General features: G+C 46.3%; 1 protein-coding gene across 6 annotated transcripts in view; it reads left to right on the top strand.

Moving 5' to 3' along the window:
* Positions 1-25,532, top strand: part of CHD6 (chromodomain helicase DNA binding protein 6) — a 204,771-nt gene that overhangs the window by 131,802 nt on the left and 47,437 nt on the right. For all 6 annotated transcript variants that reach the window (XM_069548576.1, XM_069548579.1, XM_069548575.1 and 3 more), the window contains 5 exons: positions 5,353-5,548; positions 19,535-19,699; positions 21,393-21,572; positions 22,629-22,739; positions 25,040-25,242. In XM_069548576.1, the coding sequence (XP_069404677.1) occupies positions 5,353-5,548; positions 19,535-19,699; positions 21,393-21,572; positions 22,629-22,739; positions 25,040-25,242 (855 nt within the window). The remainder of the gene's footprint in view (positions 1-5,352; positions 5,549-19,534; positions 19,700-21,392; positions 21,573-22,628; positions 22,740-25,039; positions 25,243-25,532) is intronic.

Raw genomic sequence — 25,532 nt, 5'->3', positions numbered from 1 at the left:
AGTTAAGTTGGTGAGTCTCAAAGTGCAAAGGCTGTTGGCGTCTGGCAGGTCTAGTCTCAGCCCAGACTGCTTTCAGCTTGCCCCAAGCTTGTGTGCATCAGAGGTCAGCCAGATCCTTGCTGCTACTGCTGCTAAGTCGCTTCAGTCGTGTCCAACTCTGTGTGACCCCATAAATGGCAGCCCACCAGGCTCCCCCGTCCCTGGGGTTCTCCAGGCAAGAACACTGGAGTGGGTTGCCATTTCCTTCTCCAACGCATGAAAGTAAAAAGTGAAAGTGAAGTCGCTCAGTCGCGTCTGACTCTTAGCAACCCCATGGACTGCAGCCTACCAGGCTCCTCCGCCCATGGGATTTTCCAGGCAAGAGTACTGGAGTGGGGTGCCGTTATACCCAGAGTTTGGGGTTCACCATCTCTGTCCCTTCTGGAGGCCCCCTCTCACCCTCTGGTGGCCCTCGCTGCCCCAGACTGCTTTCCTTGGTGCCTCTGGCCAGAAAGACAGTGGCTTCTCATCAAGATTTATAGCTGTCCTGCACCTTTGCCATAACTCCTGCTTCCCCTCAAGGCCAGAACCACAGATTCCTGCTTTTCCCCAAATCTGCCTGCTCTCCTTAGCTCTCAGGTAGGTTTTTCTGTTCACTTGTTTTGTTTCTGTATTTTGCCAGGGTCTTGCGGTTGTTTACTGGAGAGTTAGTGTGTTAGGACCTTGCCCCTCCAGACCAGAAGCAAAGCCTTCGTGTTTCAGGTCAGAGGCTTTCCTCAGATGTCTGGTTTGGCTGCCAGATGGTAGGCACCATCCAGAGATGAGAAGCTCTGGGCATGTGGGCCAGTGTGTTGGCTGCCTTCCCCTCCATCTGTGAGCACTGTCCGTCTAGCTGGACCATTTCATCGAGGAGCCTCCAGTGTCAGTGCTTCGGGATGCTTTTCTTCCTCTCTCCTGCTCAAAGGGTGGGAACTTATTTGGACTTGGAGCTGACTTGCGGGGAAGGGGTGGAGAGAGGTAGGAAAGTCTCAACATCTCTTTCTTTCCTTCTTCCCTTTTTTAGTATAACACCTCTGCCTTTTACTGTATGGTATTTCCTAGGTAGAGAAAGCTACAGGTCTTTTTTCGCTCTCAAGGTTGAGGTGGGTGATCTATAGGCTAGTAGATACTTCAGCAAATATTCAACTAGTTAGTTCTCTTATGTTTAGACTCTTTGTATCCCCACTTTCGGGGTACCTAGTGCCACCAATGCCTGATCCCTTTGGATATTCTACCACGCTGAATTAGGCTGTTTCTCACCTGGGATTTCTTTGAATCAGGTATCACTTGATTTATTTTCCAACTTCCAGAATTTTATTATAGCTTCTTATGTTCTATTTGTAGGTTTATTTGGGGGAGAGTATTATTATGCATTTTAAAAAAAAATCCCTTTACTTATCATTTTAAACATTTGAGGAGATAAAAGAGTTAAATGTGTATGTTAATTCTGAATCTTTAATTGGATTTCTTTGGTTTATTTTATTATTTTGCATTTCAGTCTTCAGTCCTACAGTTTTGGTAAATGACATTAATGGGGGGGTCTAATTTAATTTACTTCCAAATATGTCTGATTTTCTGTTTATTAAGTAGTTCATCTTTTCCCCATTTGTATAAGACACTATCCATGAAACGTACTGAGATGTTATATATATTGGGTGTAATATGTAACCTTTCTATTCTTTTGATCAATATTTCTATTGCTTTGCAATATTGTTATTTGCAAATTAATATTTTCAATATTATTGCAGATGAACTTCAGGCTTATTCTTTTTTAATGTATTTACCACTCCAGTCCTCACTACTAAACAAAGATTATACATTTACATATCTGTATTTATCTATGTATAGCTATACCCATTTGTTGAGATTTTGATCAGCTCTTCCGCATGTTGTAGAGCAGGACTGACATCTTGGTATCACTGAAGAACATGATATTCACTGCAGTCCCTCAGGTCTTTTGTATACACTGTTGAGTCCGTAAATACATATAAGGTGCCAGCCTTGTGCTGGGACCTCTGTAGGTATTAGGGACTTGGTGACCAAGCCAACATGACCCCTAGTGTCATGTTGCCAAGTCCCACATATTTCTTATTCAGATTAGTTGTAAGAATTTTATATGTTTATGGCAATCATGAATGGTTGTGCTGTGGGTTTTTTTTTTTTCCCCAGTCTTTATTTTTTCCAGCTGGGTTATTGCTGGGAGACGGGATTGTTCATTTCCTTCAGGCCTTCTGAGGTCAGCATTTCCTGTTGTGCCAAAAGCGTGTCTTTCCCCGCCTCCCTCCCTCCCGAGCACGCAGAGGTTTTCCAGAGTGCCACCTGCTTCTTGTTGATGTTTGACAGCGACTCACAATTACCGTTGGATGAACCACATCAACTCCTAGGGATTTCACTCAGAATGCAGTTGACACAGAGGGTTAACTGCTATACTGATGTTTGGTGTGGAAAATTTTATGGTGTCTGTAATTTCCTCATTCAGACTTACTAGCCCTCAAGATTTTCTTTGCTCCTGAGCCTCGTCGCCACGCCAGCTGTCAGTTCGGTTTTGTTCCCGTTTAATTCTGTGCCATACTTGTCCAGGGGTGTGGGCAAGAGCCAAAGGATCTGGCTCAGAAGTCAGGGGAGTGAGGAATGATTTAATTGAACTCTCAAATCACTGGATTTTTACTGCAGTTTTGTGTTCTTTGAGCACACTCCCTCAAAACCGAGTAAGTGATAGAAATGAGAAGTAATGTTCCACTCATCCTGGACAATTTCTAAAACTATGTTCTATCATCTCTGGCCAAAATACTATCTAATTTTATGGGAATGTTTTCCCTAGGTGATAGCCAAACCATATCATCACTATTTATTGGTTCCTCCACCTCCTTAATATGATGCTCGTTCCCTGCCTCACTCAGATCCTCGGGCATCTGGCTCCTCTCTGATGCTTTAGGGGTATCTTGTCAAAGAACATCGAGTCCTCTGTGCCTGCAGCACTGATTGTACACATGTGTGCTGGTGGGGCGCTGGCAGCCATCGTTTAATTGAATCTCAGTCCTGCCTTCTGAGTCCAAGTGCTCTGCTTCTTCCACTGCCCAGTGCATCACACATGCAGCCGAACGTAGGAGTAACTCAGTGCAGGTCCTCAGGGCTTCGGTTCATCAGAGTCAGTTTGATGTCTGTAGCTTCTGTTCTCACCTTCTACTAGAATTAACTGGTTTCCAGAGGTGCTTCTTTATCTTTAATTTTCTCTTCTGAGTTTTTAGGGAAATCTTTCTGCTGCATTGACATGTAAGGTACATTACAAACCGACTAAGAGGGTGGACTCTGAGTCAGATGGATCTCACTTGCCAACTAGGTGACTGAGCAGGTTGTTTTGTTTGTGAGGGTCATTTTGTCTTTGGGGGGTTGTTTGTTTGTTTGTTTTTGATGTGTGCTCAAATGTAAAATGGGAAACTGCCTCACGGGATTATCACAAGAAGTGAATATAAGGATGCATAAAATGCATGTATCACAGCGCCTGGCACCGAGCTTGATACTTCAGAGCTTGCTGTGAATATCGTTGCTGTGGCTGTTGTAAATAACAGTGATAATATATCTAATTGCTTCGTAGTTGTGTAGAATTCGACTTATGACCATTGGCTTTTAGTGTAAAGAGAAGCTCCTTAGTCTACCTTCATGACAGTCCTGTCCTGTGTTTTATTTATTTATTTGCTTCTATCGCCTCATGTATTATTCTTAAATTAATTGTATTAAGAAAGAAGAAAGGAAAAATCTGCACCTGTAATTCCAAATAGGGGTGCACTATAGCTTTGTGAAAGGAAGGCAGTTTTTTTGGACTTGGCTCTTTGCCTTGTACATTTCCCTTCTGAGCCTGAGTTGGTCCGGTGTCTCTCCCTGTATTTCCTTGGGTGATTTCTCATGTGGATTTTCCTCTTCCCTGGTGGCTCAGATGGTAAAGATTATGCCTACAATGCAGGAGACCCAGGTCCCATCGCTGAGTTGGGAAGATCCCCTGGAGAAGGAAATTACTACCCACTCCAGTATTCTTGCCTGGAGAATCCTGTGGACAGCGGAGCCTGGCAGGCTATAGTCCATGGGGTCGCAGAGTCAGACATGACTGGGTGACTGACACTTTCACTTTCAAAGAAGGCAGGGTTATATCGCCAAATTTAGTTATCTAGAGCTACCCCCACCCAGAGCTGTCTACTCCTAGAGGATCTGTCCTTAGCTCTTACCAGTCATTTATCTCGATTTTTAGCAATCTAGTTTGGCAGATTCTGGGCTACTGAGATTTTCATCAGGATTCACGTTCTTGGCTATGGTGGAGTCTAGGGTAACTTGATTCTTTTCTTACTTGGTTCCTATTACTTACACTTTACCAACCAGTTCTTACTTGTTGGTCAAAATTGGGCCCAGGGTAGCATCCTCATATTAATTTGTCCGTTGTCAAGGGGTAAATAAGAAAAGATAAGATTCAGCAGCTACCCAGATTGGCACTGTTTTAATTCTATGCTAATTACATGATCTCCATCCTAAAGGTACTTTCTGGTTTTTTGAAGGTGGTTCTAGGCTCCCAAAGTAATTACTCTCTTACCTTCTACACAATGCTGTCCACCTTTATTTCTTAACTTTCCACACAGGTACGTGTCTTCTTAATAACTTTCAGTTTTACTTCCTCACTTTATTTTCCTCTAAAAATTCTTCCGGCTTCTTTCCAACCTGACTCAGCTCAGAAACCTTTCTTGCAATTTCTCCCTATGTGCTTGGCAACATACTGCCCAGAAGACCCTGATTTCAGCTATAAACTTGGAGACGTTGCTTTCTGCTTCTAGAACCTCAAGGAACTGTTAGGGTAGAAATGACCAACCGAGACGTAACAAGACAGCCTGTCCATTCTCAGTCCATCCAAAAGCAGATAGAGTCTGATTCTAACTCTGATTCCATGCTACATGCTCAACTAAAAGATGGTTGAGGCTTTTATTTTTCTTTCCCGGTCTTATGATTAGATTCAGTGCAAGACAGTTGGGAACACTGAGAGTAAATTTGCCCAGGCAGTGGGGATTGATATTTTGTTCACAGCTCCTCTAGTCCTCTGTAGTCTGTGGCTGGTTTTTTGTTTTGGTTTGGTTTCTGTTTGTTTTGAGGTGGGGGGGACATTTTGCAGCACGGTTTCAGGTGTCTGCCCTGCTGCATACAGAGATGGGGGGATTCTTTATAGACTGTGACACTGGGTCCATATGTAGAAGTGAGGGGTGTAAGGCCGTTAGTCACCAGCTTCCTGCGTTGTTGCCTGTTCTCCACTGAAGTCATGATTAACGCCTGGGCTTTCGTTCGTTTGGGTCCCCTCAGATACACCTATGAGCGAATTGATGGGCGAGTACGGGGAAACCTGCGCCAGGCAGCCATCGACCGGTTCTGTAAGCCAGACTCAGACCGCTTTGTCTTTCTTCTGTGCACCCGAGCGGGAGGCCTGGGGATCAATCTCACAGCTGCTGATACCTGCATCATATTTGATTCAGACTGGAACCCACAAAATGACTTGCAGGTAACCATAGGATGATTGCTGTTTGCCTTAGGTGTCCCTGAATCTAAGAACCTCACGGCAGGGCCTGGCTTGGCTACAGAGAGAGTCTGCCACGCTCCATGCTACTGCTACAGCATTGGCCGGATGGCAGGCTCAGGGCCTCGGTCAGCGGGTACAACTAAGGGAGAAGGAAATGTCGAGCCTCCCCACTAATCAGAGTGGGTTTTTTTTCTTTTATGATAAATCAAATGGTATTTTGCAGTGGTAGCTTCCAAAATGTAGAGTAGAGCTATTCTTCATTGTTATTATCAGACATATAAAGAAAGAAACTAAGCTTGAGCAATTTTCTAATTCTTGACATATGGATTGATTCCGGCATTTGCACTCACTTTGGTTGTGAGGTAGTTGTATGTCGTTTACAGTACAGGAAGATGACCCAGAGGTGTGGGAAGGTTCCCTGGTGTGGCTGGGGTGACTGAGGCATCCACATTAGTTCCTTGCTCCCCACTTAATGTAGCACATTAGAGTCAGTGTGGCCAGTTAAGTATGGGTCGCCTACTACCTATGAATGAGTTCCTTTCCAAGAGCGCATTTGTAAGTCCGATTTGTTTGTTTAAGTCCAGCAGAGTGACCACAGGTACCCAACTAACACATTCAGCTATATAGTACTGTGATGCAATAGGTTTATAATAACTGTTCACACAAATAATAGCTAATAAAAACAAACTAGCACAAAAACAGAGGAAGCATTTTTTATCTGACACTGCAGTGCCGTGAAAAGTACAGCAGCACAGTACAACAGCTGGCCAGCCGGGGTTGGCATCGCGCAGACAGGCGAGAATAATTACTGACCGGAGGAGGCAGAGGAGGTGGGAGATGGCAGAGCTGAAGGGTCGTCAACAGGAGGGGGCAGAGGGCAGCTGCAGCTTCACTCAGGTTCTGGGCCTTGCTGGAACCAGACGCATGTTCGCATCTTTGAAAGCTTACCACCTGAAGGGTCACCTGTAGGGGACTTAACTGTATTTGAAGATTAAATTTGTTAGTTTTAACCAAACTGAATAATGTTTGGTTTTAAAAAATGACTGGCTTTAAAAGATTTTTGCAAGGGTTGGAGTTAATGCATTTTAAAAGCAAATGTAAACAAACAAGAAAATGAGAGAGCTGATCCTTCTGGTTCAGAATTCCTTATCAACCCTGTTTGAAAGTTAAAAAAAAAAGACATTTTAACTAGATTGCACAATAAGTCAGTCCAAAAGATCCTGATCATTTTAGATCCCAGAGTTCCATTCATTACCATTAATGACACGCTTCATGCCACGTGTGTATTGGCTCCTGGAACATCTGCTGATAATCAGAGTGTGAGTTTGTGGTAGGGAGAACTGTGGGACCTCAGAGCCTGTTTCATGATACTGAAAAGAGTGACTGATAGGAGAAGTTTGAAGGCTGCTGTTTCACAAAACTGAGGAGGTGCCCTAGGGGGTACTGCCAGGGAAGGGATGCAGGGAAAGGGAGCTAAGGTGATGGGCATCTGGCTTCTTCCCTGCCCACCACGTCACACAGAGTCACTCTGTTCTATCTTTTTCATTTAACGAGTTTCCAAATAACGTTTTTTTGGAAGAAAACAGTCTCCTAGTTAAAATAGCAGTGCTCTGAATTATCGTGTTGGTGACAACTGGATAACGCTCAGGGGGAAAAAAATGATCTTAAAACAAATTTTGTGGCACATTATTCAACATCTAACTTGAAAAATAAGCAGCTATGACCAGCTCACCATCAGGCCTTTCTGCTAGTGATGGGATATTTGGGTCCAGGATGAGTTGCTGAACTTTCCTGGCAGGTCCAGTGATTATAACTTTGTGCTTCCAACACAGGGGGTGCAGGTTCCATCCCTGGTGAGGAAACAAAGATCCCACCAAAGCTGCGAGGCCACCAAAAAAAAAAAAAAAAACCCAAAGAGTTGCTAGATATAATGAATAACCAATTTTTAAAGAAGTTAACATACTCAACACCACGGTGCTAAAAGTCAGTAGAAACCAGTATTTGACAAGGTCAGCAGTGGGAACCTAATTGGGGCGGGAGACTACCGCCTTGGGCTAGCTGCCTGTTTTTAAAAATGGTCTGAGTGGAGTATAACCCCACCCGTTTGTGTCTGTATTATCTCTGATTGCTTTCATGTTACAGTGGCAGAGTTGAGTCTTGCAACAGGGCCCTCATAGCCCAAAGCATCTGAAATATTTACTCTTAGAGAAGATGTTTGCCAACCCTAAAGCAGACGGTTCCTTAAGTCGTAAGTTCTCAACAGCTGTAAAGCTCTGTGCTCCTTCACAGCGCTCACCTGACGATGAGGCTTGGTACCTGGGCGGGTGATGGGTGGCCATTTGGAGGCTCTGTTAGCCGGGCATGCCTGAAGGACTCGCAAAAGGAAAATTAAAAGCATAGGGCTGGCATTTAGAGATGGGCCACAGCCAGAGGCATCTAGACATTGATGGTGCAGTGCCAGAAAGTGGAATGAGCAAGAGTGAGAATGTCTAGGCCTGAAGGAGGTAGATCAGTCCCCCCTGAAGTGATGGATTTGTCTGGTCAGATGGGGTGGGCAGGGCTCTCAAAGGGAGAAGGGAGCAGCTTTGGAATGGCCATTGTTAGTGTCCACTGCTGGGGGAGTCGCAAGAGATGCGTCAAGGAGTTAGTGGGGATGTCCAGACTGAAGTTGGATTGTGTGAGGGTTTCGTATGCCGAGTCAGCTTCTGAACTCCTCTAACACTCAGCCTTGGTGGAGAAACAAGGGCTGTGAGCACCCGGGTGATTCAGGCAGGCACTTGTCCAAGAACGTGCAGAAGATCATGAATGATGGTGTCAGTGAACAGCCCCAAGTCCATGTTAGAGCTGGAATTCCTCAACTTGTGGTCTCCCAGACTGACTGCCTTTGGGATTATTTTTAGTTACAGTTTTGTAACCAAGGGGGAACTTTCCTTTGTTTTTGAGACATCTGATCAGACGAGGTAGAAATGAAAGAATTGGGATACATAGAGTAATTTTAGGGCAGGGAACTGGGTCTGTGGTTACTGTGGGCTGTTCTGAGTTGCCCCCCAGAGATGGAGCAGGGTGTTCTCGGCTTGCCTGGCATGGGGAGGGGAGTACAAGGGCCGAGACAATGCCCCCCAAAACCATGCACATTCAGCACAGTCTCCCTGGCGTTTACCCTTCACCCACGTGCTGGGAATGTGATGTAGAAGACAAAGTCTAGAGACTGGGGTGCCGAGACCAGCATGTGGTTCACAGGACTGCAGCTAAATCAGCTGTGAACATTGGTGAAATGCATTCCTGTCCCTAACAGAGCAGAAAACTCAACCTGACCGTTCCCAGGTACTGCCCTTGCTAGCCAGTTAGGTCACATCAACATACACAGTCGTTGACACATATGCCCGTATTCTGACATTTTCCATATATGAGTGAAAGTTTTTGGTCATGTGTAGTTCTTCACGGTTATTGAAGAGCCACAATTCCTACCCTGATTGAAGATGATCATTATTCTTCTTGGAAAATGGGTGTGACATAGAACATTGCTGTACGAGTGGATTGAAGCATGTTCTACCCAATAAAAACGTCAGGACCATGAAAAAAGAGTCCCATATGAACATGGTCTTACCTTCTATGCTAGTGAAATTTTAGTGTAGCTCCAGAGGTCAGGTTCAGATAGTGAATTTCAGTGCTCACTGTGGTCTCAAACAGCCTGGGCAGATCTGGTGCAATCCGTGCTTCTCCAGAGTCGGGGCAGTGTGGGGAGGCAGGGACTGCTAGGACACGGCTTCTCCACTGATCCTAGGCAGACCCCCTCTGAGCCTCGACAAGGAAGCCGACCAGGTTGGGATGGGGCGGGAGCAGGGGTGACAATTGGGCTCAGCTGAAGTCAGCCCGAGTCCCCAGGGCAGGGCTGCAGACAAGCCAGTGTCCATGGCCGTGAAACAGAGCTGCACTGTCTGAAAACTCAGCCCAAGTCAGTGCAGTGTTGCCTTTTCTAGTGTTTTTTTCATTAACGATTATTGAAAGTTCATTCATTCAGCCTTCTGATCTTTTTGCTGGAGCTTTCTGTGCTTTGGGGATTGAACTAGAGAAATATATGTGTTTTAGGACTTGCTGGAGAAATATATATGTTTTAAAAAGCCAGCACCACTCCAGCTCTGAGGGCACGTGCCACCCTTGCAGAGGCCGCACGATAACAGCAGTAACGTGGCCCAGGTCCCGTCCTTCCTGTGGATGAGGCCCTAAAAGGGGGAATTCAGGAAGCCTGGGTGCAGGCATCCTGGCCGAGAGCACAACCACAGGTGATGTGGCCTCTGCAGAGGGTTTGGAAGGGAGGAGGGAACCCAGCCAGAGGAGTGGGGACCTGACTCTCTGCTCTGAGTGGGGAGAGGGGCTCTTCCCCGTGGCCGTTGCCTCTGCTGGCACCACCTCTTGATACTGATAGTGTGCGTGAACTCCATCGAGTTTACTTTTCTTTGCTAGAAGAAAGGAAGACTTTGTGACTGCTCTGTTATGTGGCCCAGGTGCTCAGTGACTGCTGAATGCTGAGATGTGCCAGAATGTGCCGGACATGTTTAAACTGTCAAATACACAGCAATGAGCAAGACCCGTGGTGTGTGCTCTCTTGGAGCCTTCGACTTAGTGGGGGAAGCAGACAATAAACAGGGAAGAGTAAGTCATATAGCCCCAGACAGCAATACACAGAGACAGCACAGCAGACAATAAACAGGGAAGAATAAGTCATATAGCCCCAGACAGCAATGCGCAGAGACAGCACAGGGTAAGAGGACATGAATGATGGGGGTTGGGTGCCCTGATTTCGAGGGTAGCCTAGGAAGCCTTCTTCAAGAAGGTGACATCTTGGGGGAGATCTGAATGATGGGAGTGGGAATCTTAGGATACAAAATCAGTAGGAAGAATGTTCCAGACAGAGGGGACAAGATGTGTGGCCACTTAGAGTGGAGGGAGCGCCGGTGGCACGCCTGACACAGGTGGGGTGCTCACGGCAGAGCGTGAGTCCCCGAGAAAGTGAGTCAAGCTCCTTTGAGGTCTCTCCTGCCCCTCTCTTCAGTGTACTCTCCATCTCACTCCCTGCCCCTCTTTTCTGCTGTCCCAAAGCTCCCTTTTCCCAGGCTGTTCGCTCACCTCCTTCCTTCCTGTCCTCAGCCAGCTCTTGCCTGACCAGGGGACATGTTTAGGAATGCTCCACATGAGGCCAGGCCCTGGGGAGGCAGAAGCATGCAGGGCTTCAGAACCACACAGTGGAAACACAGCATGGTGAGCCGATACCTGCACTCTTCCCCAGAGATGTTTCCGTTGTCAGAGGGAATGTGCCTTTCCCCCAGGAATCTATTCCTGGAGGAATGGAATCAGATTCCAAAGTAGGCCTGCAAAGGAGATGGCTGAAGGGAGGCAGCTTCCTGGGGCCCTGGTTCATACTACACTGAGAGCCCCTGAGTCCTCCTCTGATGAGTAGGTGGCCCGCAGACACGGCCTACAGAGTACCAGGAGAAATGTCAAACCACTGGGTTTGAGATGGAATTCGCATGTCATGAACTGGCAGAGTATCCCAGCATGCTCACAGTGCTTGAGTTAGAGGACACTCTGGGAAATTCTTTTAACCTCTCTGATGATGTAAATTTTCTTTAAGGTGCAAGTAGTATTTTAAAGTATTTTTTAAAACATGCCTTTAAAATGTCATAGAGCTAATCATTTGAAGAAGTAGTATAAGGATCAAGAGAAGAATGAACAGCATGCCTGATTCTTCATATCCACCTTCGAATTTTCATGTGATTGTAGAGACGTGATACAAGGTTCTAGACTTGGACCTTTAACCACCGTGAATTGAGAGCTGGAATCAGTTGGAAATCTGAGACTCCCTCTGTCTTCCCATCGCAGTCATTGGGATCTGTACCCGTTTAAAATTTTTCTGAACATGACTACTTGTCTCTCGTATGTTTCTTGGAAGCTCTTGGTATTAAAAAGTAGAGAACAACCTATGAGCTCTCAAATCATGCAGAGAGCACTGGAGCTCTGATTTCCCTGGGTGGAGGTTGTGGGGTAAAGGTGTAGCACCACCGCCTGGGACAGGGGCCCTGACTCCGGCAGAGGTTCTGTGTTTATACCTTTGCTAATGTGTTTCGTTTGGACTTCATCTCAGTTGCTACCTTAGTTCTGAATGTTCCTCTCTCTACCAAGTTGTGTGTGTGTGTGTGTGTGTGAGTGTGTGTGAGTTCTGATGAGGAAAATAAGGAGTATATGAGATTGAATTGTGAAATGACAGTCTCTTAAATGGGACAGAATTCACCCTGTAAGTAAGTCATCTTTGTCTCTTGGTACCATCCAGCTACTTGTGACAGCACCCCCTGCCTGCCCCCACCCCTGTACCCCCAGCAGAGGTGTGTTTTTTAATTGGCAAGGACTCCAGAGATAGATATGCCAGGACTAGTCAGGTGGCTTCATGCTGACTGGAGAGTCCTGGGTTCCTCTGTCTCGCTGCTCTATCAGCCTCCATGAGTGTGGTTTACACGCTCTTGGTTCCAGGATGGACACTTCAAACCCCGGGTAGGGAAAATAAGGAAGGAAGGTGTGATGCTTTTTTTCAGAAGAGCATCCAGAACTTTTCCAGCTAGTCAAGGTTGACTGCTGTTACATGTCCTTGTTCAGAACCGTATGACCTGGCTGACCCTGGGGGGCTGGAAATGGTCTCAGCCAAAGACGTGGCTGCCCTTGTGTAAGAGTCACGATGCTGGTAGCAAGGACCAATGGGGATGTTGGTTCTAAGAAGGTCATAAATTGGTGATGTCTGCAGCTCTGTTAGACCTTTGCTCAGAACATTTCTGAAACTCTCTGTTGCAGTTTTCCCTCAATACCAGAAGAACCAAAAAAATAAAATCAATGCCAGTACTTAATGACTGCATATTGTTGCTGTTTAGTCTCTCAATCGTGTCCAACTCTTTGTGACCTTGTGGATATAGCCCGCCAGGCTCCTCTGTCCATGGAATTTTCCAGGCAAGACACTGGAGTGGGTTGCCATTTCCTCCTCCAAAGGATCTTCCCAACCCAGGGATTGAACCTGCATCTCCTGCTTTGGCAGGAACCACATATTACTACTACTTTATAGTCTCCATAATCCATAAAAGCATATTACTTAACTTGATCATGTCCTTTATTTACCAGAGCTGGCCATCAGATTTCCTCCTAATAATAATAAAGATTTACTTCCACTAAAGACAGTGAAAGAAGGTGTGGGAACTAATTGTAATAGCCAAAAACTAAACAACTTAGTTGTCCATCCGTAGGAGACTTATTGACTAAGATAATATACTCAGCTCTAATAAGAGAATGGGAAGTATCTCTGCATACTGCTCTGGAGTCATCTCCTAAAGATATTGTTGGCTGAAAAAACATAAGGTAGAAAAAATATAGTATGCCAGCCTTTATCTAAAAAGGCTGGATGTCTGTCTATCTGTCCTGCCTTCCCTGCCATGGAGAGGTAAACAAAAGCCTTCATTTTAAATGGTTACCTATTGGGGGAGGGGGTCAGGGTGAGAGAACAGAGAAGCGATGTATAGAAACTAGTTTTTCTGAAAATGCCTTTTTGTATATTCAACTTTGGAACCATCCTAAATATACCATTATAGAACAAAATCTCTTAAAAACTTTTTATTCTGAAGTCATTTTAAGTAAAAAGTGCAAGATAGTGCAACATTCTAAGAGCCTCTGCCCAGCTTCCCTTAATGCTATCATTTTGTATAACCATACCCGTTTCCCACGTGGCTCAGTGGTAAAGAATCCACGTGCCAAGCAGGAGATGGAGGTTTGATCCCTGGGTTGGGAAGATCCCCCGGAGAAGGAAGTGGCAGCCCACTCCAGCATTCTTACCTGGGAAATCCCATGGACAGAGGAGCCTGACAGTCTACAGTCATGGAGTTGCAAAGAAGCAGACTCGACTGCGTGACTTCAGCACGCCACACGCGTGACCATAGTGTAATTATTAAAGCCAGGAAATTAACATCGGTACAGTACTCTGATCTGTAGACCCTATTCAGATTCCTTCATTTTTCTGCAAATGTTCCTTTTTCTGGTCTGGGATCCAGTTCAGGATCTCACGTTTCCTTTAGAAATTACAACTCCTTAGCCGCCTGTAATCTGTGACAGCTCCTGTCTTTCCTCATCTTTCATGCCCTTGACACTTTTGAAGGGTACTGACCACGTGTTTTGTAGAATTGTCTCTCACTTTGGGTTTGCCTGACGTTTCTCTCATGATCAGATTGGAGGTTATGCACTTTTGGCATGAATATCACAGAAGTGATGTTATGTCCTTCTCAGGGGGTATGTGATGTCGATACATCTTACTACTCATGATTGTTAAGCTTCATTACTTGGTTGAGGTGGTGTCTGCGAGGTTTCTCCGCAGTAAAGTTACTATTTTTACCTTGAAACACAGTCAGTTTCTTGGGAGGAGATATTTTGAGATGCTATAAATATTGTTTTCTTATCATGCTTCTGCCTGTTAGCTTTAGCATCCACCAGTGGTTCTTGCCTTCAGGAATTAACACCATGGTGTGTTTGGCTAATGGTAATTTTCTATTTTGGTCATTCCTTCTGCAGTCGGAATTGGACTCTTAACTGTAAAGAGCAGCTGTTGTTTGTCCCCCGCATCGGTATGGATTCCTGAATATTTATTTTATCTTACAGGTTAGAATCCATTACTCTCATTATTTTGCTGTTTGGATTTGGTCTTTTGGGAGCCCCTTTAGATTGGCTCCTATCCTTTAGACATGGTTCCGTCAGTTTGTGGGGCTTCCCTCATGGCTCAGTTGGTAAAGAATCTGCCTGTAATGCAGGAGACTCGGGTTCCATCCCTGGGTCTGAAACATCCACTGGAGAAGGAAATGGCAACCCACTCCAGTGTTCTTGCCTGGAGAATCCCACAGAGGAACCCGGCAGGCCACGGTCCACGGGGTCGCAGAGAGTCGGACACGACTGAAGTGACTGAGCACGCCCTGCTACTGGAGTGTTACTGCTTCTAGGCTCCCCAGGCAGCCAGCCAGGAAACACAGGTGTGCGTGCTGACACAAGCACGTGTACCACACACCTGTATTCCTTCTGTATCTGCTCATCTGTCGTGAGATTTCTGATCCCCGTCCCAACACCACAGGACTCCTTGTAGCCTTCTGCACTCTTCCGTATTTGTAATTCCTTTCTCTGGCTGTGAGAAGCCTGGTCTCATTATCATAATACCATACCTTTACTCACTTGTTCAGTCTTAGTATACGCATAGATCAAGTAGTTTCAGAATTACTAACCCGTATTCTATGAAAGCTTCCCCAGTGGCTCAGTGGTAAAGGGTCCGCCTGCAATGCAGGAGATGCCCTGGAGACACAGATTCAATCCCTGAAGCAGGAAGATCCCCTGGAGAAGGAAATGACAGCCCACTCCAGTATCCTGCTGCTGCTGCTGCTGCTGCTAAGTCGCTTCAGTCATGTCCGACTTTGTGCGACCCCATAGACGGCAGCCCACCAGGCTCCCCTGTCCCTGGGATTCTCCAGGCAAGAACACTAGAGTGGGTTGCCATTTCCTTCTCCAGTGCATGAAAGCGAAAAGTGAAAGGGAAGTCACTCAGTCGTGTCCGACTCTTAGCGATCCCATGGACTGCAGCCTACCAGGCTCCTCCATCCATGGGATTTTCCAGGCAAGAGTACTGGAGTAGGGTGCCATTGCTTTCTCCCTCCAGTACCCTACTCTGGGGAAATCCCATGGACAGAGGAGCTGGAAGGACCTCAGTCCATGCATGATGTCACAAAAGAGACACGACTTAGCGACTAAACAACAGCAGTCTCGGACTAAAGTGTTTTTTTTTTTTTTTTAACTATTTCTTATTGGAGTATAGGTGCTGCACAGTGTTGTGTTTCTACTGTACAGCAGAGTAAATCAGCTGTAATTACACACATATCCCCTCTTGTCTGGATTTTCTTTTCATTGGACCAAAGTTTTCATTAGGCTTAAAGTATGTTATCAAAATGCCATTTTCCAAAGTTACTTGGTTTAATTTTTTTCTTTCTCACATGGTTAAATTAATGTAGAGACACTATCCTTATTTCTTGATCCTGAGAACTGTGGTTATATAGGAGACTGTCCTTGCACACTTTAGTGTGCAAGACTAAAGCACTTGGGACAGCTTACTCTCAAATGTTTCAGACAAAAAGTGGCCTGTGTGTGTGCACACGTGTGTTTATGTCTTTGTGTGTACTCGGAGAGACAGGAGAGAGTTAGGGCAGAAATGGTACAGTAAGTGAGGGAAAATGGTAAATCTGGATAAAGGGCATATTGGAGTTGTAAACTGAAATTATATCACAATGAAGGTATTGAAAAGTTAAATACAAACGCTTGAAGTAATCTCTCTCTTGGGATTATGCTGTCCATGTCATATACAGCTAGATTCAACTGTTTGATTTTGCTTTTGATATTTAGGGTTTGTTTCATTTCTCCCCACATTAATCCGTGAGGTCACAAAGAGTTACACACGACTTAATGACTAAACAGCAACAACTCCAATCCACCGTGCATATTCAGATTTTATCATTTCTTTCAATATCCTTTCTAGCTATTAGGTTGGCCAAAAAGTTTGTTCAGGGTTTTTTTGTTTTGTTTTGTTTTGTTTTTGCACAATTGCATGAGCATTTTGGCCAACTCAGCGTTCCTCCCCAGGATCCAAACCAGGATCACCCATTACAGTTCTCATACCTCTTTCGTCTCCTTTAGTGGATCAGCTGCTTGATATTTCTCGTTCTCCCACCCCCTTGATGTCTTTGGTGAGTGCAGGCTGTATGTTTTTCAGATGGTCCCTTGTTCTGTGTTTGCATTTCCTCAGGACTGGGCCCGGGTTCAGTGATACCCCTCTCAGTGATAGGTCGTTCTCAGGGTGTCACGTCTACAGGAACACAACGTTCATTTGTCGATAATCAGCACTTTGAGCTCGGTTAGTGGCGTCTGCTGGATTTCTCCACTGTGAAGTTGCTCATTTCCCTCTGAAATTAATAAGGAACTTTGGAGAGATGCTTTGAGAGTATGTAAATATACTCTTCCTCATCAGAGTTTCACCCAGTGGCTTTAGTTTCCATTGATCCTTTTTGCCTGGATCAGTCATCACTGTGATGGTGGCAAAGTGTTGATTTTCTAACAGTCATTCTACATTTGTTAGTGACTTTCTACTCCATGGAAGAGTCTTCCCTTTTCTCCCGTTAGCTTGTTTATGTCAGTATGTACTCATGGATTCTTCTTCTGTTCAGTGGGTTATAGTCCATCATTTTATTTATTTTGATGTTGAGTTAGTCCTAGACCCAGCCAGTGGAAGCCTCTTCAACTTTCAGGTATTATTTTGATGTGTCTCCATCATCCTTTGAGTTCTTCCTCACATTCTGGCATAGTGATCTGTTTCAGACTGCCTACCCTGGCCCTAGAATTAAGCACTTCTCTGATAGGCCTTGTTCTTCTTATGGAGAATGGAATTTAGAAACCAAGATCTGAGAGTTAGGTATGTTCTTTGCTACTAGGATGCCATTGCGCCCAGGCCCTCTCAGTGGACAGAGCCAGAATACACACACACAAAGGGAATCCAGATACACATAATACATACGATGCCTTAATATGTATATGTGTGTATAAACATGCATGTGTCTACCTAAACGTATAAACATAAATACACATTTATGTCTGTTTCTGTGTCTGTATATGTGTGACTATGTACACACACCTGCACACCTAACTGTGACAATACTGATAACCTCCAAATCCAGTCTGACACCACAGAGAGGTTTTCTAGTTTTTCTTCTTTCCATGTTTGTAACTTCCTTTGTCAGCAATGAAAAGCCTGACTCCTCTTACCCTCAGTATATTCACTAATTCGCTCAACCCTAGATTACAACAGAAAGTGTTCTCGAATTGCCAGTCTTGACACTGTAAAAAAGAAACCTATTTGCAAGTATGTGTATAAAACACTGCAGTTTGACTGTACATACTTAATGAGATATGGCCTAGAGTGGGAGGGCAATAAGTCTTACATTGTTTTCGGTAATTGCGTTTTTGGGAGAAGGGATCATGATGATGCTATTTTTCTGATATCTGTTTTTCTGGTATATATTGTGGGATAGATCAAATAGGTAGTGATATTGGCATGGTTGAGAACTGAGCTTTTCAGCGTAGTTAAAAAGATGTGTGGTTAAGGAAGATAAAATCCCATAGTCCCAAACTGGAATTAAAAGTTGTCAGTATGATTTCATGATGCGTTTGGTCTTATGTGTGCACGTGATCATACACACTACACACACACAAACACTTGTACTTTTGCCCACTGAGTAGACCCAGTACCAATGACCAAGCAAGCAAGTGGCAGCGAGCATCCAGACTGTTGTCTCACGGCCACTAGAGCAAAAGAGGCTCTTGGACTCCTTGAAAAGAGGGCTGAATCTGGGTTTAGGCAAGAAATATGCAGTGGGAGCATGGAACATGTTATCATACCAGAAAGCAAGGGAGCTGTCAGAGACTGCTCATCTTTGACGTAACATATGAACATATCCATATCTTTTTCTTTACACACAGCATACCCCAACTGTGAGTTTATACTGATGCCTCCAAATACAATATCAGAATTTTTTCTAGTCTTCCTCAGAAAGCCAGGAGCCAACGAAGAGGTTCCCACAGGCCATATTTGAACAGCATTAAGAATAATAACAGCAGTAAATGCAGTAAAGAAAAAGAAAATAGCACATGTATTATTTAAATGCATACTTTCATTGTATTGCTTAAAAAACTAATTACAAAGATCTTTGTTAGTCACTTCTGGAGGGTGTTCATTTGGAAACTGATTAAATATGAAGAGAAAGAGCCAGACATTTAGCTTGTCTCTCCTTTATGAACTGTACATCAGGGTCACCAAAAAAATCAGAGAGGGGAATTGTAACCCCTAATGATATAATGAATCTGGGCAGTGAGCATCAGCTTCGAAAGAAAGACAAACCAGACATCATATACCTTTTGATGGAAATTTATACACCACCTGTGAAATACACTTGCCAAAGGTAACATCTTAACCTCATCAAGTCTCAAGGTATAGCTCCAGCTTAGAGGAAGTGAAGGGAACAGAAAAATCTGTTCAATAAAGCAGCCAAACCACAGGTGGCAGAATACAGACCGTGAGAAACTACAGGAGAGGTGTTTGGTCCCTTCAGCAAAGAAGCTGCATTTTATAAAAGAGAATACAGGCAGGGAGTATCTGTAGATTAAAAGAGACTTGAAATACATCAACCAATTTTAACACATGGGCTTCGTTTGAATCTTGATCCAAACAAGTGAACTTACAAACATATATATGAGATAAGCAGGGAAATAGGAACACTGGCTAGATAGTACGCAGTGTTGATTTTCTGAAGTATACCCATGGTAATATATCTTACAAGAGTCCTTATATTTAGAAATACGTATTAGAATATGTGAAGATGAAACGATATCCGTAATAATAGAGGATCAAGGCATAGCAGAGACATGAAATAAGAATGACCACAAGAGGTCCTTGTACTTTTCTCTGCTTTTGTCTTATGTGTGAAAATTTCTATGGTAAAATGAAAACAACTTAGCAAGCGGGGCTGCTGGCTCTGAATGGCACATTTCCCCAGAGAGCAGGGCAGCCTCCGGGGACCGGGTGCCTGCACACAGACCGCAGGCTAGGGAGGGAGGAAGCCAGGTCCCTCTTGGCACTGTATCCCAGCACACGAGGGTCACCCCATAAATAACGGGAGGTGAAAGGAGCGCTCTGGAAGGGATGGCTGGCACTGGGGTGAGCTCTGCTCCACAGTCAGTCCCGTGATTCCCGCCTCTGAGAGCCAGCCACTCACACCCCGTGGAACATAGCATCATTTCCCCATCCCTTGGGCTGACACCGTCCTGTCTGGTGCCCTGACGCGTGTGCCCCTCGTTCCTCCCCAGGCTCAGGCCCGGTGTCACAGGATAGGCCAGAGTAAAGCCGTGAAGGTGTATCGCCTCATCACGCGGAACTCCTACGAGCGGGAAATGTTCGACAAGGCCAGCCTGAAGCTGGGCCTGGACAAGGCTGTCCTTCAGGACATCAACCGGAAGGGCAGCACGAATGGCGTGAGTATGCCGGGGCTGCTCTTAGGCCCGGAGATGGGGTTGTCATGCAGCCCAGACCCCTCCACCCCCACCTGCCAGAAGCCTGTACTCCTACGGCTGTTGTAAGGTTCCCTTTCACTAAATTGAGTCAGGCCACACATCTTTGGGGGCTTTTCGGGTGGCATGGTGGTAAAGAATCTGCCTGCCAATGCAGAACACGCAAGAAACACAGGTTCGATCCCTGAGTTGGGACTATCACCTGGAGAAGGAAATGGCAACCCACTCCAGTATTCTTGCCTGGAGAATTCCATGGACAGAGGAGCCTGGCGGGCTACAGTCGATGGGGTAACAAAGAGTTGGACACGACTGAGCACACACACACGCACACACCTTTGACAGTCAATCCCCTGGAATAGAGGATTATAGAGGGTGAATCTCTGCATCTCTAGATGGATAAGGGAATCCATAGGAGCAGTTAGGTGGTAGGATTGCCCGACATTCGATAACATTTCAGTAAAAAAACTTCTATTTTTTTAATTTATATTTTTATTTTTTAATTGAAGGATGATTGCTTTACAATGCTGTGTTGGTTTCTGCTGTGTAACAACGTGACTCAACTATATGTATACATATATGCCCTCCCCATTGAGCCTCCCTCCCACCCACCCCATGAATAGACTTTTAACATTGCCCTTTGGAAATGAGTCAATCTTAACCCTCTCGGCTCTACAAATTATCTACTGTCACCATGCTTTATCTGATACTGCAAACTTGGAGCTCCCTGAAGGTGAGCTATTCCATACCCAGCACCCCTTGGAGTACTTGGCATATTAAAGACGTTCAGTGCATCACGGTCAATGAAGAAATGAATGAATAAATTATCAATCAGCTTGAAACATAGCAGTGAATAGAATCTTTTTTCCCACCTCTGGAGGGGATAAAAATTGCTGCAAAGATTCTTGAGTTGCAGTAAAGTCCAGGAAAACAAAGCAGAATATCTCTCCTTAATCTCTGGCCCTCTAAGTGAGCTGTCCTTTCGTCCAGATGTTCTGTATCCTCTTCGCTATGCATATGCTGCTAAGTATAATACTTCATGGTACAGCGCTGGGAGTCATGGAATTCCCTCCTGTGACTGATATAAAGAGAACCAGATTCTTAATTAGAACCAGGAAAGGGTGTTTTGAACTCCCATTTCCTGTTTTCAGCAAGCAATTGAGCAGATCACACTTGGCATGGGATCCTCTCTTTAGTTAAGAAATGACATCATTTCCAATACTATTGTTTTTATTTAATAATGAATAAATCATTATTCTTTAGCTCAGTTTGGTCCATCTGGAGGTTTTTAAAGATACAGACTCAAACTAAAACATAAAATAAACCTTAAACATATTCTCTCCGGTGGTGCCTAGTTTTAACAGTTTGTGACATTTGATAATAACCAACATCCTGAGGAATGTTAGGGCTGTTGGTTCCTGGGCTGGGTTTTATTCCAGGGCGCCCTGTAGAGGATCATCTGCCCGCCCTCCCCATCATTCTCCTGCATATCTTTATCTATCTGGGTTTTCATTTTCTAAAGCTCGTTGTCCATGTCTTTATTCTTCTGACATGAGCAATGAGTGGAGGAACTGTGTGCTGAGTCCTGAAGGTCAGAGTTGAGGCTGTTTTCCTCCTGTGCATTTCCCACTTTGTGAGTAGCCTTTGGTGACCCATCCAGGTACAGCAGCTCTCAAAGATGGAGGTAGAGGACTTGCTCCGGAAAGGTGCCTACGGCGCCTTGATGGATGAAGAGGACGAAGGCTCCAAGTTCTGTGAAGAAGACATAGACCAGATCCTGCAGAGGAGGACACATACCATCACCATCCAGTCTGAGGGGAAAGGATCCACTTTCGCCAAGGTATAGGGCCTTCTCTGCAGCGTCCACGTGGGGCGGGGCGGGGCAGGGCAGTGACAAGGAAAGTCTTTATACTTTGACCCTCATCGGCTGGGCTCCTACTTCTCTAATTGCAAACTGTTGAGATTTTCTGGCTATATGCCTATTCTGTGTGCCACTCTGAAGATGCAGATTCTTAGAAGAGGTTTGAATGATGGGTCAGAAGCTATAAAAGAACTCACCCCTTCAAATCCTTGGCTGATCTTCAGTGGGCAGGGAGGACACTTGGGCTTGCAATTTGCACTCCTCATTATGCACAAAGATTGCTCCAGAATCCTCGATTGGCCCTCTCAGTTCCCTTATAGGATACTCCCTGGTCAATGTCAGAGAGTTGAAATTCCAGTGAACACCCCATTCCTCAAACTCAAGCAAGTATTCTGTTCATTTCATGAGACTTGAGAGTGTTTATCCAAGATTCCCAGCTTCTAGCCTAGGTGCCTCTTTCCTCTGCTCATCAGGTCACTGGGTTAAGTTTAGAATTCAACTTAACCAAACCGCTTACGGATCCCTCTGGGGTTCCCTCGCCACAGGCTCTCTGAGCTTTGTGACCTGTTCTGTAAATCACCAGTCTAGTGACTTATAGGGGGAGGGCTTTTCCAGGGACATTTTGCACTTAAGAGGCATAACTCATCTTTGCAGACCTCATACTGCCCAGCCATGGCCTGTCCCAGCATGGACACTTGGGACCTGGTGAACTGAAAGAGAAACCATGTCCAGGGAAATTGTAAGAATCAACCCTTTCACGGGCAGCTAGACGTATGCTTGCCATTGTCTCCCACTGAGTTTAAGTTACAAAAAATGATCCTGTAGGTTGAAATTATAATTTCCTCGCCCAATGTTTGAAATAAAATTTTAAAAGAATAGCTTTGAGATTTCCACTTAACATTTTGGCAGCTCTGTTAGAGGTTTTGATTTTGAATGCAGATGGAGCATATACTTGTGTCTGTGGTGCATTGGAGAACACAGGGTGTTTTATTGATTATGTTCAGATATGGTTTATTGGTTCTTTCTTCTTCGCAGGCTAGCTTTGTGGCTTCAGGAAACAGAACGGATATTTCCTTAGATGACCCAAACTTTTGGCAGAAGTGGGCTAAAATAGCTGAACTGGACACTGAAGCAAAGAGTGAGAAGGTACAGCATTGAGAATATTTTATTTCATTGAACACTTCACGGATATCTCATAGGGCCATAAACTCCTACTAGGTCAAACCATGATTCACTCCTGAGCCTTAGTATTTAATGAGATGCTACATGTAATGTACTTAAAACATGCTTGCCACATAGACAGAGCTTGAGAAATGTTAACTGTATTTAAAATGACCTAATGGGCACCTGGGAAATTCTATTAAAACTGGAATTTCCAATTTTAGTAGAAATTCACTTAGAACTGGAACTAACCAAACAGATCGAACTAACCAAACAGATCAAAATCAGCCCCGTGACCCAAGCCAATATCCTGTCCCTGGCACGTGACTGTTTTCCTCTATTTCAGCACTTTCTATGCAAGGAATTTTACCTCTGACAAACAGTGGAAAAAAGCATGATGTAGAAAAGTGTATTAGGTTCCCCTCCATTCTTTCAGTATCTTTGAGTTTTTCTGTTTCTGAACATGAGGAAGAGAATGGCCTTGGAATAAAACCAGGGTTTGAATACTGGCTCTGCCATCCACTGTCTGTATTTGGGGCAAGGTACTTGACCTCACTGAGAAAGTGAGAAAAGAGAGACATGTGGACAAAGGAGCTGGTGGCACCCAGTTTGCAGAGCTGGAGGTAACACTGTGAAGGCAGCTGCCCCCAGCCGGCTGCAAGGCTCCCAGAAGTGTCAGCTGCCCTACTCTCCATCTCTGACCCCATCACCTCCCTTGGGATTGAGCACAGGTCACTGTCTGCCCTTGTCCTCAGATGCGTGTTGAAGTCTCCTGGGCTCACAGACCCAGCAGACAGTCCCTGCTTACACCCTTTTGATTCAGTAACCAGCATCCAGCCTTGCCAGTTCTTCAGTAGGATGGCCAGAGGTTGCTTAGTCCGGCCTCTTCTCCTAACAGGAGGATTCTGCTGTCCCCTTAGTAACCTCTTTCTAGTGTTGTCCAGTGTCATGGTCAGGAAGTGACTTGTGTACAGGGCGGTGGGCAAGAGGGGGAAGAAAAGGCCTTGGCCTGAGACAGTCAGAAGCGGTTGGAGCATCCAGGAGGAAGGGAAGATGGTTGAAGCAGAGGCGATATCCAGGCCGCATAGATGGGTGTGCAGGAGCGTAGCCGAGCTTCCGGAGGAGGCCCAGTAGCCGAGCTTCCGGAGGAGGCCCAGTAGCCGAGCTTCCGGAGGAGGCCCAGTAGCCGAGCTTCCGGAGGAGGCCCAGTAGCCGAGCTTCCGGAGGAGGCCCAGTAGCCGAGCTTCCGGAGGAGGCCCAGTAGCCGAGCTTCCGGAGGAGGCCCAGTAGCCGAGCTTCCGGAGGAGGCCCAGTAGCCGAGCTTCCGGAGGAGGCCCAGTAGCCGAGCTTCCGGAGGAGGCCCAGTAGCCGAGCTTCCGGAGGAGGCCCAGTAGCCGAGCTTCCGGAGGAGGCCCAGTAGCCGAGCTTCCGGAGGAGGCCCAGTAGCCGAGCTTCCGGAGGAGGCCCAGTAGCCGAGCTTCCGGAGGAGGCCCAGTAGCCGAGCTTCCGGAGGAGGCCCAGTAGCCGAGCTTCCGGAGGAGGCCCAGTAGCCGAGCTTCCGGAGGAGGCCCAGTAGCCGAGCTTCCGGAGGAGGCCCAGTAGCCGAGCTTCCGGAGGAGGCCCAGTAGCCGAGCTTCCGGAGGAGGCCCAGTAGCCGAGCTTCCGGAGGAGGCCCAGTAGCCGAGCTTCCGGAGGAGGCCCAGTAGCCGAGCTTCCGGAGGAGGCCCAGTAGCCGAGCTTCCGGAGGAGGCCCAGGCGGAGGGGGTGAGAAGCATGAAATGATAGAGGCTAGAGAAGTGGTCACGGTTGTGGCCAAGGGAGCCACCGAGTGGGTGCGTTTCTCTCTTCCATGAAAGACAAAAGTTTAGTGGCACCAGTGGAAGGCACAAAAGGAAGCAGCACTAATATGTGTCTTCAGAAAGTTGCCTAGCATATGGAATTCTCCGACTCCTGTCTCCAGAGCCGCCTCCACGTGCTGGGCAGAACAGCCGGGGTGCCCCAGGCAGCCACTCCCGCGCTGGGGGCCTCGCCCTTGTTAGAAAGACTGCAGAACCAGCAGATGGTGGCGGCCAGCCCTGGAGGGAGGCGGGGGGACAGGCCAGCCTCAACAAGTCCCCTCTGCCTGCCGTGGACCCGGCAGGTGTGCTGGAAAGGGCCTTTCCTGCGGGGGGTCGAGACAGGGGTGTGGTTCCTCCCCACGCGGTCCTGAGGAGCGGCAGCAGGGTCCGCCATCATGGCGGAGGGAGACCAGGGCCTTTCTCCCCAGCCGTCCTCTCTGCCTCCAGGAGAGCCTGGTGCTCGACCGCCCGCGCGTGCGGAAGCAGACCAAACACTACAACTCTTTCGAGGAGGACGAGCTCATGGAGTTTTCGGAGCTGGACAGCGACTCTGACGAGAGGCCCACAAGGTCCCGGCGCCTCAATGACAAAACCAGGCGCTACCTCCGGGCCGAGTGCTTCCGGGTGGAGAAGAACCTGCTCATCTTCGGGTGGGTGTCGGCTTCGCCTCTTCGCCCTCGTCATTTCCCCCTCTTCTGTTCAGTCGAGATGTGTCCAGCGTGGCTCTCCCCTCTCCTCTGGGGTCTGGGCGGAGGGAGGGTCTGTTATAGGAAGAGAGAACTGAGCTTTCTGCCCGAGGGCCCCTCAGCCGGTACGCTCTGCCGCCATTTTACAGACGTGCCGCGATTCTCTCATGTGTTTGTCACAGCGCATCTCTGGGACTCATTTGCCACCTGGTACTGATTTCCGGCTTTTTCCCCCCAAGGACGTACAGGAATCA

This window comes from Ovis canadensis, chromosome 13, assembly GCF_042477335.2.
Source record: "Ovis canadensis isolate MfBH-ARS-UI-01 breed Bighorn chromosome 13, ARS-UI_OviCan_v2, whole genome shotgun sequence".
Lineage (NCBI taxonomy): Eukaryota > Metazoa > Chordata > Mammalia > Artiodactyla > Bovidae > Ovis > Ovis canadensis.
This window is presented reverse-complemented; position numbering and strand designations above follow the sequence as displayed.